The sequence below is a fragment of the Gavia stellata genome, chromosome 23 (genome assembly GCF_030936135.1).
Source record: "Gavia stellata isolate bGavSte3 chromosome 23, bGavSte3.hap2, whole genome shotgun sequence".
NCBI classification, from domain to species: Eukaryota; Metazoa; Chordata; class Aves; order Gaviiformes; family Gaviidae; genus Gavia; species Gavia stellata.
Genome location: NC_082616.1, coordinates 7,201,670 through 7,214,368, shown reverse-complemented (window position 1 = coordinate 7,214,368; position 12,699 = coordinate 7,201,670). Strand labels below are relative to the sequence as shown.

The 12,699-nt window shown below is 45.3% G+C and overlaps 1 protein-coding gene across 1 annotated transcript in view; it reads right to left on the bottom strand.

Annotated features, from left to right (window-relative positions):
• Positions 1-8,329, bottom strand: part of PAK5 (p21 (RAC1) activated kinase 5) — a 39,096-nt gene extending 30,767 nt beyond the window's left edge. The window contains exon 1 of the mRNA XM_059828521.1: positions 8,123-8,329. Coding sequence (XP_059684504.1) covers positions 8,123-8,326 — 204 coding nt within the window. The 5' untranslated portion in view covers positions 8,327-8,329. The remainder of the gene's footprint in view (positions 1-8,122) is intronic.
• Between the last annotated feature and the right edge of the window lie 4,370 nt (positions 8,330-12,699).

Genomic DNA, 12,699 nt, shown 5'->3' with positions numbered 1-12,699 from the left:
TTTATATATAAAGTGACCTCTGCAGCACTATTGGAGGTTCAGCCAGTCCATGGAAATAAGAAACCTCCCGGGGTGTTTTGCTCCATCAGCTTTCTTAGCTGAGCCAAGCCAGAGCTCGCTGGACTATTTGACTGAAGCTTGGTAAAACACATTCAGCCTTCCCACATGTTTACTGGAGAACGCATTTACTGCTTACACTTCACCATTTATTTTCCACACTTTGCTCTGGGGGATCGCTGCCACAGTACAGAAACCAGAAGGACCCTACCGCCGCAGCAGCCGCCCCGAAGCACCACCTCCACTTGCCCAAAATCCTGCTTCTGGCCCCCGAGATCTTATGGGTCAGTGGAGGGAAAGTTTTGGAGGCAAAAAGCTTGGCTAAATGAACAGGAAGGAAACAACAGCTATGGTAGCAGTGATGGAGCCAGAGACCCCCATCTCCAGGCAGCAAGCTGGGAGTGTGGCTCATTTATCAGGGCAGGCAAGCCAGCGAGAGGAGTTACTGGAACAGTTTCCTATAAATTTATCTTCAGGGACTAACTTCCACGTTAAAAAAAGAACCTGATTACAAGTGTCCTTGCTCAGGATCTAATTCCTGGCTTCTTTCAAGTTCTACAGCGCTACCTGGAGAGTATTCCTAGTCTGGTATTCCCAGAGGAGACCACATTCAATTTCTGAAATGCTGACACTGAGAGTTTGCCCCTTTTATGTGTAGACCTACAGGTTAACGTGTTTTTTGAGCTCTAAAGCAGGCTAGTCTGCCTCAGCAGATGTAGACCATGAACTCTAAATTTACTTTCAATCTTTAGTTAGCGTATTGCAAAGTTCTGCTCACCCACGTAAGCGCTCATTAATAGAACTAAAGGTTGCCCTTGCAAGATTCCTCCAACGCCAATATTACTTAAAATCACAATGCTGATGCAAACAGCATTTAAAAACACTCTTTTACTAATTATATTGGAGTAAACTACTTTTACCCACAGAAGTCTGTAATCTGTATTATTGTCTGTTGTCGCTGCAGGCCCAGGTAAAGTAAATCCTTTCTCAGGTGAGCTGACCAATTCAAATCAATGCCAACTGTTGCGTGAACAAAGCTAACTCAGATGACGAAGGATTTCTGAACAACATCCCTAGATTTCCACCCTGCAGACAGCAAACTCTGACCCTCGCCCAGGGAAGAGCTCAGTGAGCTCAGGGGCACCACTCAGGTGTAGAGGCAAGCCTGCCTCCAAGCGTCTGCCGGAGCAGGGTAGTGGGAGCACAAGCTCCTTCGGGGATGTCAGGGACCTTTTAAACGAGGGACATGACCAGCAGGTAACAATTATCACCCCTCCAAGGCAGAGGAGCAAAATGACGCACTTAAAGCCTTAGTGCAGTGCTGAACTTGTCTACATGGTCCAACGTGGATCAAAGCATCGTTCCCTACCCAGTGCTATCTGTGCTAGCTAGAGGGACCACCTCTGAAAACCACATTTCTGCAGACATCACTCCTGGGTCATCTGAGCACATTTAAAGGACAGAAATAAGACGGAATGTGAAAAAACTTGTTTTGCCACTTACAGTACTTATTCTGTGTGGTGGAAGAGGTTTTTTTACTGGCAACCTCAACGTTTCTCTAGGATGGACAGGTCCTGCTTGTAAAAACCTTGATGCTGGTGTCTACAGTTCAGCTGCAGACAGACCCTCCAAAAATATCTGTCTGAACCTGAGGAGTTTGTTATGAGGGACAAACATCTTGGTCAGAAAAATTATGTGAATAATTAATTTTCTGGTTCATTAGTTGAACCAAAAAACTGAGGAACATTTTGTGTTTTGAGTCAATCTGAAATGATAATGATCCTCTCTTTTCTTCTCCAAATGAGGCTCTAGAAAAACAATTTCAAGTCAGGCTGGATGAAGTGCTTCAACAGTGTGAAACGCAATGGTATGAAAATGAAAGAGATGCTGCTAAAAAGCCGATCAGGAACTTTGCTGTTCAGAAAGCCAGAAACTCAGAACTAAAAAGAATAGCTCAGAATGCATCAGTTAAGGGAAGAGGTCCTTCCTTAGAATAGAATAGAATAGAATAGAACAGAACAGAACAGAACTCTCTCAGTTGGAAGGGACCTACAATGATCATTTAGTCCAACTGCCTGACCAATTCAGGGCTCACCAAGTTAGAGCATGTTATTAAGGGCATTGTCCAAATGCCTCTTAAACACTGACAAGCCTGGCTTCATTTTATGATGACTCTAGGTTGTCAGTGTGACACTGTAGTAAAAAAATCCGTGCACCAGTTAATGTACTTTTGACAGAGATGAAGATGTATTAATGTCACTGAATGTATGTGAACATGGGTATGGAGAAGACCTGAGGAGGGTGTAAGGAAAGGAGAAACTAGTATTACTGGAGCAATAGCACTCTTCTCCCCTAACTTTTGTCCTCGAGCGGTTTTTCACCTCACCTGACCTCCCTGCCCAGGGTCCATCAGTGGAGAGGGACAGGCAGCTCCCGCCGCAGTGGTGCCAGAAGACAAGTCACTGTAATAGCCCTGCTCTGGGCTGCTCCCTGGGGCACTTCACATCCAAGGCTGCTTTGATCTTTGAAGCCAAAATATTTAAATATTTTGACAGAAAAACCTGAAACAAACAATTTCTGATCTCCAAAATGTATCCTCTTCCAGCTGACACTCTTTGCAGTGAAGCTGCATTTTCCATAAAATGAACTACTCATCTGAAACATTTCTTCCTATTCTTTCATTCAGGCATTTTCTCTCTTGTTGAACTCCATTTCACAGGCAGCAGCAATATTCTTCTAAAGGACTTATGTAAAAACCTATAATTTTCTGAAATCAGACAATCAGAAATAAAACCGAAAGTTTCCTCTGTACAACGCAGTATGTATGAGAACATATTAACCTAGTGATATAAATTATAGAAAACTTCTGAGCTGTGTACTTCTTGCATTTATTCGTACTGTGGCTGATTTTTATTTGTACAGTGATAGATTTCCTGCAAGATTACACAAAATTGGCAACTTGGCTCTTCTCACTGCAAGCGAATGTTGCAGTAAGGCACATCCATGGACACTAGGTGGCAAATTTGTATTGTGTCTGTACCGGGGGTACGGAGAAGAACTGAGGTAGTATTGTCGCTTCAAAACGTGGTAAATCAAATAGCCCTCAAGAGTGAAACACTATCCCTTTGAAAGAAAAAGCTTCTCCTTAAATATGTTCCTGTAGTTCCTTCGGGCACCATGCAGCATGAAACACATTCCTGTTTAGTGACCAAAATAAATTGGAAGTGGGGCTGCCTTACAGGACAATTGCAAATCTGACTTGTAGATGAAGGTAATCATGGAAGAACTGAGGCTGGAAGGGACCTCCGCACAACCTCCTGCTCAGAGCAGGGCTAACGTCAAAGTCCAGTCAGGCTGCTAAGGGCATTGTCCATCAAATTTTGCCCTCTCCAAAGGCTGAGATTCCACAGTCCCTCCAGGCTGCTGTCCCGCTGCTCAACCATGCTTGCTGGCAAAACATTTTCCTTTCACCCAGAATCTCCTATGCTACAAGGTGTTGGCTCTTGCCTTTTTTGAAGACACCCCCTCCACCTTCTCTCCTCCTGGCTGAGCACGCGCCAGGCCCAACGTGCAATTGCAAAGCATGTAATTAGAAAACGTGAGTTATTAAGCATGAATTTTCATGATGTAGTTACAAGGAAGGCCCACAAGGTGTCAGCAGCCTTCCAGGTCCTGTCCCGGAAAGAGCAGTGCTGTAGGTCCACAGCGTCATGGTGGGATGGGAGCCAACCTTCTTCAAGCAAGAACTTCAGATTGTCCCACCTAGAGAGGTACCGTGGGAGGAATAAGTATAAAGAAGGAGCTACCAAGGAGAGGTAAAAATCTGGGAGGGTAAGGAAGAGACGTCAGGACAACCATCACTTTGTCCATCTGCCCCCAAGCAGCAGGCAAAGCCTTTGACCAAATCCCCCTTTTCCTGGTCAGGCATTTCCCCTGTGCAATTCCATGCAGGAGGAGAGGGCTTGGGGTTATCTAATGACAGCTGGACGTTTCTGACTGCTCAAGTCCAAACAAGGACCCCTGCTCCTCTCCTCTCTTTGAGGTCTTTGGCCACTCAGCACTGCTGTGCATGGCTCTGTGCAAATGCTCAGTGTCCTCCACCTAAGCAAGGAATGCATGTAAATGTAGGAAAAAAATGACACCTTAAACGAGGCTTGAATTTCATTGCTGGAAATACTTTAAGAGGCCAAATAGGATGGGGAAGAGAAATTTCAGCTTTTCCTTCTGTCAACGGGCACAGTAAACAGAAGCTTTAGTTTTCATGTCAGAGCTATTAAAAGGGCCATGACCCGTAACTCATTTTCTGATTATTTTTTCCCTGTGTAGTACAGAGGCTGAAATATAGCGGTAGAAGCTTAGAGAAGTTTTAAAAATTACAGTTAACTTGCCAGGATCAGGGTCAAGGTTTGAGAGGCAGAAGTGAGAAAAACTAAAACTAATAAGATTAAACATACAGATTAGACCACTGAAACATGAGGATGAAAGAGGGAGAGAAAAGCCAGCAACCCTGTGGTCTGTCCCCTACAGAAACCCTCTGCCCTGCAACACCCATGCATTGCAGGACACCAGGTAAATGAACTGCCGCAGGTTAATGGCACAATTAATGCGCATCTCAAATTAATGTGCATCTCAGCCCACCCATGGGGCATTCAAGGGCATTTTGGTGAAGTGATGGAACGGATGATGTTTTCTCTACTTTTAAGGCAGGTCAATCCACACAGCACAGAAAAGGCTCCTTCCATTTTGCTGACAATACTGCATTGATGTCAAGCTGCGGATCTCACTCTGCCTTTGCTGGCTGAACACCCACCCCTCTGCATCACCACACTGTGCTAATGCTCATCCCAGTGCATGTCAGACACCATGGGGCAGCAAAAGCCCTCATGCCCTTACATCCTGTGTTTTTGGGGGAAGAAAATGGGGGAGAAAATTCAGGAAACGTGTAATTCCACCACATGAGCATGGTTGGATTTACTGCAATGTGCTCGCGGAGAAGGGCATGAGAAATTCCCAGCAGGAAGGATTCAGTCCTCTTGATGCCTCTATGTATTTGGCCACCCAAACCCTCACAGCCACCTCCCTCCTTACTCATGTCATCCTCAAGTTGGGAACCTTGATCTTGCTGATGGTGTGGATGGGTGAGACTACCCAAAGCATCAATAAAAGCAAAGGCTTCATGCATGTACCAGCACAGACAACTGAAGAGTAACCCCAGCGTGGTGTTTCTTCAGAAACAAATGGCATTTTTTCCTCCAGCAACTTGGACAGAAGTGAGGATGCTCAGCTGTTCACTGCACTGGGAAACATGAGAAGGGATTCTAACAAGTCTTCAGTGCCATCCTGCTCCCACTGACAGCAGCAGACATTCAAGCATCTTAACAGAGCATCTTTACAAAGCCAATCCTAAGATCTTTTGGCAAAAATCCCCAAAATAAGGATTCTGGCATTTGTTTTCCTAATATTTTGAGCAGATTGGAGAAATCATGAAGAATGAGTTGTGCTGCCTAAGGACAATGCATTTACTTAGCTATTGATTCTGAAGCTTTCCAAAAATCAAAGGGTGGCAACAAATTGAAGTTCCTGTGCAGCGTAACGGTAATGACAGACCAAGCTTACTGCGTGCTGAGGGCAAACACGCAAACCATGAGCTCCAAGTACACATGGGACAACTACAAAGTACTGAACTACAAGGACCAAGAGACCTGGCATCAGGATCTCAGACTTCATGAAGCCTATTTTAAGTACAGGAAGACACAGATGGTTCACATTTTTCATGCAGAGACGTTTTCAGTGAAAAATCAGCCTTTTTTTTAAACCCCCCTATCTCCACACCCCAAACCTATCAAGAACACTGACGCTTTCTATTTCTCATGAAATTTTCTGCTGTGTTTTATTGAGTCGCGTTAGCATCTGAAACACACAACACTCTGCTGGTATCTGGGTCACCAACACCACCGAGAAGGGGAATCCCATTATTGTCTCTCCTCGTACTTGAAATGAATGAATTTGTACAGTGAGCTCAGGTTTGCATTCAAACGCCGATATTACCATGACAAGCCACTGCCACCTGCGTGCAAAAGCACTACAAGCCTTTCATCCCAGCCAAGGCAGAGGCAGGGCAATGACATCCCCCAGGATATTTGGGAGCCCAGGGCACTGCCTCTTTGTCATCACTGCTGCTGCCTTTGAATACAGATGGAGCAGTGAGAATATTTATCATGTATTGGTTTTACCCAAAGGAATACACTATGCACCATCAGATCCTATCTGCTTTGCAGACTGAGAAACAAGCAAACACCACTAGCTGAGAAAGCTGCAAAACCTACAGAAGAAAAAGTCTTTCCCTTCCTCTGCTTCGCCCAAAGCAAGCAAACACTCGTTCTGTCTCAAAACCAAAAAATAATGCTCTCAAAGTCTACCTCTACGATCTGTGCTACTCTACAGTCGCGAAGGAGCACGTATTAGCAGGAACACTTCTGTCTCACACCATACGGGCAGTCAATACTGTAGTAATGAAACAGAATAAATTCAGGAGTGCAGGATAGCGGAGCTATAGAGCTGCTGTATGACCAGAAACCAAGGCACAAACTAACTCTGGCCAAATACCTCAGCCTGACTTAATACTGTGACTCAGGGCACAATTATCAATCTTCTTCTGCTACACCTCAGTGCATTCACAAGTGCGTTAACTGAACTATCAACTGCTGGGTGGAAAAGAGAAAAGTTGTAAACAACAGAGATCTTGGAACCTTTGGTTCCTATCTTCATGAACTGCAAGTGTATTTTAAATCTTCAGATCTCACTGAAGTTATGAAATCCTCAGTGCCTAAATAACCTTTCAACAGAACTAAAGGTGCTGGTGCATGTGTGCACACAAAAAAATCATCTACATTAAATGATTGTACTGAACTAGTTCAGCAACTTTAAATATTCTTAGTTTTAAAGTGGCCACAACTCAGTCTCTCTCCATAAATTAAGTTATATCAAAACAAGGCATGTTAATTCTTAATAAATATACAGTAAAATGATATCTTGCAATATAGTTAAAAGCAAATTCTCAGACAACAGTCAATGCCTCTTAGTTGCTATTAGAACTAACCTGGTTTTTCTAGCACTATTATGGAGGCTCATTTCTATAGGCTGTAATTGAGTCTCGGATAGGGGAAGTAACTGGAGGGTGAAGGCACAATTTCTTGAACACAATTTCCTTGTCTAACTATACCTTCGGAGCGGTGCCATGCAATTAAATGCAATTTGGGTAATCTGCTTCCAAATTCACATCTTCCCTCTATGCAGAAAACCCCTCCTGCGGGTCCCTCCACAGACAGGCTTGTTTGTGCTCAGCCCCACGGCCACTGCCAAGATGGGTACCAGGTTACAGGCATCCTGTCCCTGGGACACGCCTTCTGGGAAGATCTCATGGGATGCATGGCTGCATCAAGGACCACCATGGCCCAAGGCTACACTGGAAGAACTGAGCCAAGTTTTTTTCCCCAGCTGTCCAACTTGAACCTCCCAAGCCACATCCTGGGGCTGTTGCCCCTCATTTTACCACCTGGCGAGGAGCACAGCTCCATCACCTGCATTACCCCCTCCAGGCAGCGGCGGGTGGCAATGAGATCCCTCCCTGAGCTCCTTGCCCGGCTGAACAAGCAATTTAATTTTTTTCCTTTGGTGTACTTTCCCCTCTCTCTTGCTTCAAACTGCCTTTGCCTAAAGCACTGTTCTTAAATTAATTATCAAGGAGCTTTATGCTGCCGAGGAGCATTGTTTTGGGCCTCTGCCGGGACTGGGAGCTTTTTCTTCTACAGCCTGGAAGTGCGAAGGCACGGCCCCTGCAAGACCCGTGACTCACACACTTCTGGGACATTCATCTAAGTTTTATACATATAACTATTTTTCCTTGCAGCCCTGGTATTAAATATTTGGATTTGCAGCTCCCTCTCTACTTGCACGCTCCCCAGCCATGCCTGCCTCCCAGGACAGCCACTATTGGTATTACTTCATTAAGGTTACACGCAATTAAAGGTAGGTTAGGAAATTCAAAGGTGACTTTGCAGGATACCTTCATAGGCGCGAGCTGGATTGGAGTGATGCATGAGGGATCCACCATAGGCTTTGGCCTGTTTGCCGTGTCCGCCAGCAAGCTGTGCCACTGCTGAGGCAGTCCCGTGAACTTCTGCTCCCGGTGGTCAAAGCCAGTGTGAACCCGATGCTCGAAGTTCGAGGGCCCAGAAATTTCAAGCCTTTTCTTCTTCTTTCCGAACATGGTGGAAAAATCTGGAGAAGCCATAGGGAAACAGGAAAGAAAAGAAAAAAACAAACATCTTTATGCTTTGCTGCAACCTAGAGCCATTCTCTCTACTGCACAGGTAACTTTAGTAGATGTTATTAGCCAAATACCTACATGAAACTTACTCCACACATATCATCTTTGAGATCTATGCAAGGAAAGCACTTACCTGACCTCCTCTCACATCTGAGATTTTAAGAAATTAACCCAGTCTCTAATCTATATATGTTCACAATACCTTATAAAACAAGGAAATGCCTTTATTCCCAGGAGAGAAAGCCCCAGGTCCTACTTTCTACTCCTCTCTCTGCTATCTGCTTGTGCTGCAAGTTGCATCCCGTGAAAGCTCACAGCCCTGAGCAATACCAGCAGCAGCATATGGCTTTGCTCGGAGGACAGCATACGGTGTAAGTGGTGAGCCATGCACCAACACGCCATGAGAGCAAATGCACCCACAGCTTTACATCTTAAATCTATACACCAGGTTTCGGAGAAAAGACAACCCATCCTAGATGAGAGCCTGGCCCTGCTATGTTCGTATCTAGATCTCACGCAGCAGCAGTGAAAGGGGGATTTATTCCTACGCCACTTCAGTGATGCAAATAGACAGAGAGCTCAGATCCAATTCCAACCTGGTCTAAGTGCCTTTCATCTGCATGCATAAAGGGTCCTACTTAGATACAATATCAGGTATCAGCTGCTATAATCATCACACTTACATGGCGTGACTTCTCCTTCGGGAAAGAAACCATTTGCAGTGAGAGAGCCACATGCCCAAAGCACCTGGGTTTATGCCCAGGTGGGTGCAGCTTGCTGGCTCCTGGCCAGCAGACTCGGGTGGGATTCATTACAGCAACAACCCTACTCCTTTTAAGGTCCAGGAGGAAGGATCAGCAATTTTGGTCTTTGTGCAGGTGGTGTGGAGAAGAGAGGAGTCCCCCTGATGCTGTGCAAGCAAGGAACTGGAGGCTGTTGGAGGAAATGTGACCTTCCCACCTCATGCTTTGTTGGAGAGACCTGGGTCAATGTGGCTGCCTGGTAAAGCTAATACTTACAGCACTTTACAGAAAGTGAGCTTTTTGGTCAACTATGTTAGTTGTTATTTCCTGATAAGAGTGGGGTCGTTTGCCTTCCTTGCATCTGCTTTGCCCCTCCTGAGGAGCCTGGGGAAGGCAGCGGGAGGGTCCGGAGGGCACACAGGGAGCATGGGCACATAGCTGGGGCTAAAAAGGTTTCAGAGGCAAAGTGGAAGGAGGCATGAACTGTGCACTGAAAGGGATGAAGGTATTTGCTCACTCTACTAGCATAGGAAATAGCCAATACACTCACAATCTGGATTAACCCTTAGGTTTGGTGGGTCCTGCATTACAACAAAGTGAAGCCCAATGGTTATAATGAGGCAAGTTCAGAACTGACTTTTTGAGGGACTCCAGAAACCTGCTGTGTAAGGCAAGGAGAAATTTCTGGTCCCAGCGAAACAGACAGAGGTCCTGTTGCTTTTCAATGAAATACTGTCCTGTCCTGGAAAAGTCCTCTACCTGCTTTCTGCTGTCTCAAAATAGTCTTCCACCTTGATCTCATGGCCATTTCAAGCAGGTCTCGGTAAGCCCTTGAGCAGCATCTGTCTGAAATAGCAGCTGGGCAAGGAGGCCGGCAGCTCTCTAAAACCTCCTGTATCACAGGAGAGACTGAGCTGTATAGGTGCTGCCCTGACTTTATGATTCAGGAAGCAGAGAAGCTCAAGGAAGAAAATACAGCTGTGTTGCTGCTGCAGCAAAACAAGATGGGATGATAAATCAGGTATTTATCGCACCCTCATTCCCTTTTACTAGTTCATTTAAAGATCACGTCTATTATTTGAAAATTGATTGCTGGCTGCTTTGTAAGTCCCCCCGTGTGTCTGCAGGTGATTATGTCTCCCTTGTGCATATTTTCCTTAGACAGAGCAGACCTGCTCCTGTTGGCCTTTCTTCATAGGTCTCATCTTCCACACCTCCCTCTGGCTTTGCTCCTCTTCTCTGAACTCCCTCCAAATCTCCTGCCCTTTTGATAGTCTCTCTCCATCTGTGTAAACTCTGGTATCTTCCTCACCTTCCTCTCCTGAAACCTCTTACGATTGCCTTGCTATCTAGCCCTGTTTCCACTTCCAACATTGTGATCTTCTCATTTTTAATGTCAGTGGCATGTCGGGTACCTTGTGGCACTTGAGGAGGTGTTTCCAGCCTAACCCAAAGCCGTCATGGTTGGTCTCTGTTCAAAGATTATTTATTTTCAAGGCTCAAACAGAAGCAGCCAGCAGTTCAGGTAGTAGCTCATACTCACTGCTCATCTGTGGGGCTCCACAAATAGCAGCTGGCTGTAGATCAATGGCACTGGATTGATTTCATTCACCCTCTGGGATGTGACTCAGTAGGTCTCGGAGATTCACATTTTAAACCGTCAGCTCTAGACATGTACTTTTTAATCTAATCAATGCCTCTACTTGCAGGGTTTCCCTCTGGACTTGCACCCTAATACAGGACTCATCATTACATTGCTTCAGTCAGGTATTTCTATAGAAAGACTTTACCTGCCCTTACCCTGAAATGATGCAGCACATTAATTTTGTGTTTGGAAATGGGAGGTTTGAAGGAGGTACAGTTACAGCAAACAAAGAATTTAGTCAGTGTGACAGCATGAGATCAAAAACAAGTCTGTTCTTAAGCAGGGGAGCCAGGAGATAAGTCTGTGTTCAGCTCAGGGCTGTGATGCTGAGGGGCTCCTCCAACCCATGGTCCAACCATGTCACAAGAATATAAAGATGAGTGACTTTGTTTCTTTACCAAGGCCATAATGGAAAAAATATGGACATGACATTTACTGGAGGAAAACACAATACTGGTGCCTCTCCTGCCAATGATGCCCAAGTAACCCACAGCAGCACTGGTCCCAGCTGCACTGACGGGGAAGGGATAGCAGGATAAATGTGAGCTGTGTTTTGTAGATACAGCTACCCAAAAACCTTTGTAATGGCAGTATTTGCGTTATTCAAGTTTCCACCCAAGAAAGGAGTACCACCAGCTCCACTGGTGTGTGCCGAACAGTCGTAACAAAGCTCCATCCAGCTGCTGCAGGAACCAAGGTAACGCTGAAAGGGTGCTATCAGGAGCGATCACTGCATCTTGCACTTAATGCTGTTTACTGTAGTGCCTAACAAATTGAATTACATGCTAATCAGCACACCCTGCCTGTTAGATCTGTGCCAGACTTGGCTCCTTTTCATTTCACTCCTTTCTATGCACAGAAATAATTCACTGAGCACCACGGTGCCATGGACTCCCAGACAGGTCCAAAGTTCATGCGTGACCTTCAATGCCAGATCAGGTCCCCACATGCAGAGGAAATTCCCTGTGTCTGAGATACTGCCCGGGCAAAGTGTGTGACACGGACCAGCAAAGCAACTCTACTCTGTCAGCTACTGTACCATCATCGTGCTGCCTCCCAGTCACAAATGAAGGTATTTTTCCAGCAAGAAGTATCCTACAGCCCTACCCTGGAGCAAGAGGATAGCAGTATTATTTTGGGTGCCAGGGGAGCCCATTCAGGCCCTGCCATGAGGGTGTCTGTGCTCAGGGCAGGATTTCCAGTAATAGCCTTCCCATGAAAAGTTAAAGCCTTGCCCAGCTCCTATCCCTGAGCTCCCGTTCAGAGGTGACATGTTGCCCTGTTTGTTCAGTTTCGTATGCTTGGCCCCATCCTGGGGTTTTGGTGGGTTGTCCCTCCCCTGTACATGAGGTCAGAGGACACTCGGGAGGGACTGATGAAATGAAAAGCTGAAAGTTTGGATTTATGTAAATAGCCTCAAAGAACAAATATTTGCACTGACAGCATGTAAAACCTGAGGCAGTGGGAAGAAAAGAAAAAAGGACACCTTCAATCCTAATGTTAATTGTATCCTGTATCGTTTACCATATCCCAAATAAGAGTATTCTAAGTCAACCCCCCAAGTAAGAGAGAAATCTGCTCAACTCTCTGACTTAAGGACTGCCAGACCCTGTTCCCAATGAAAAAGTCAGAGCCACTTCTTTCTTCCCCTCCCAGTAGCTATTCTTTCAGATGGAAAACTAGGAAAGTTGGAAAGACTTATTTTGTCTTGTAAACTTGAAAACTACCAGAGAGTCCCAAGTGCACCTACAAAGCACTGACAACGGCACTTGCCAACCCTGATGACCCCACAGACTAACACTGCGCAAAGGTCTGTGAAATTTTGCCACGCATAAAAACATACAATAACCTTATAAAGTTAGTACCTAGAACAACAAAGTGAGATGGGTATTTTTAAGTAAAAATGGAGCTTTTAATGATTGCAT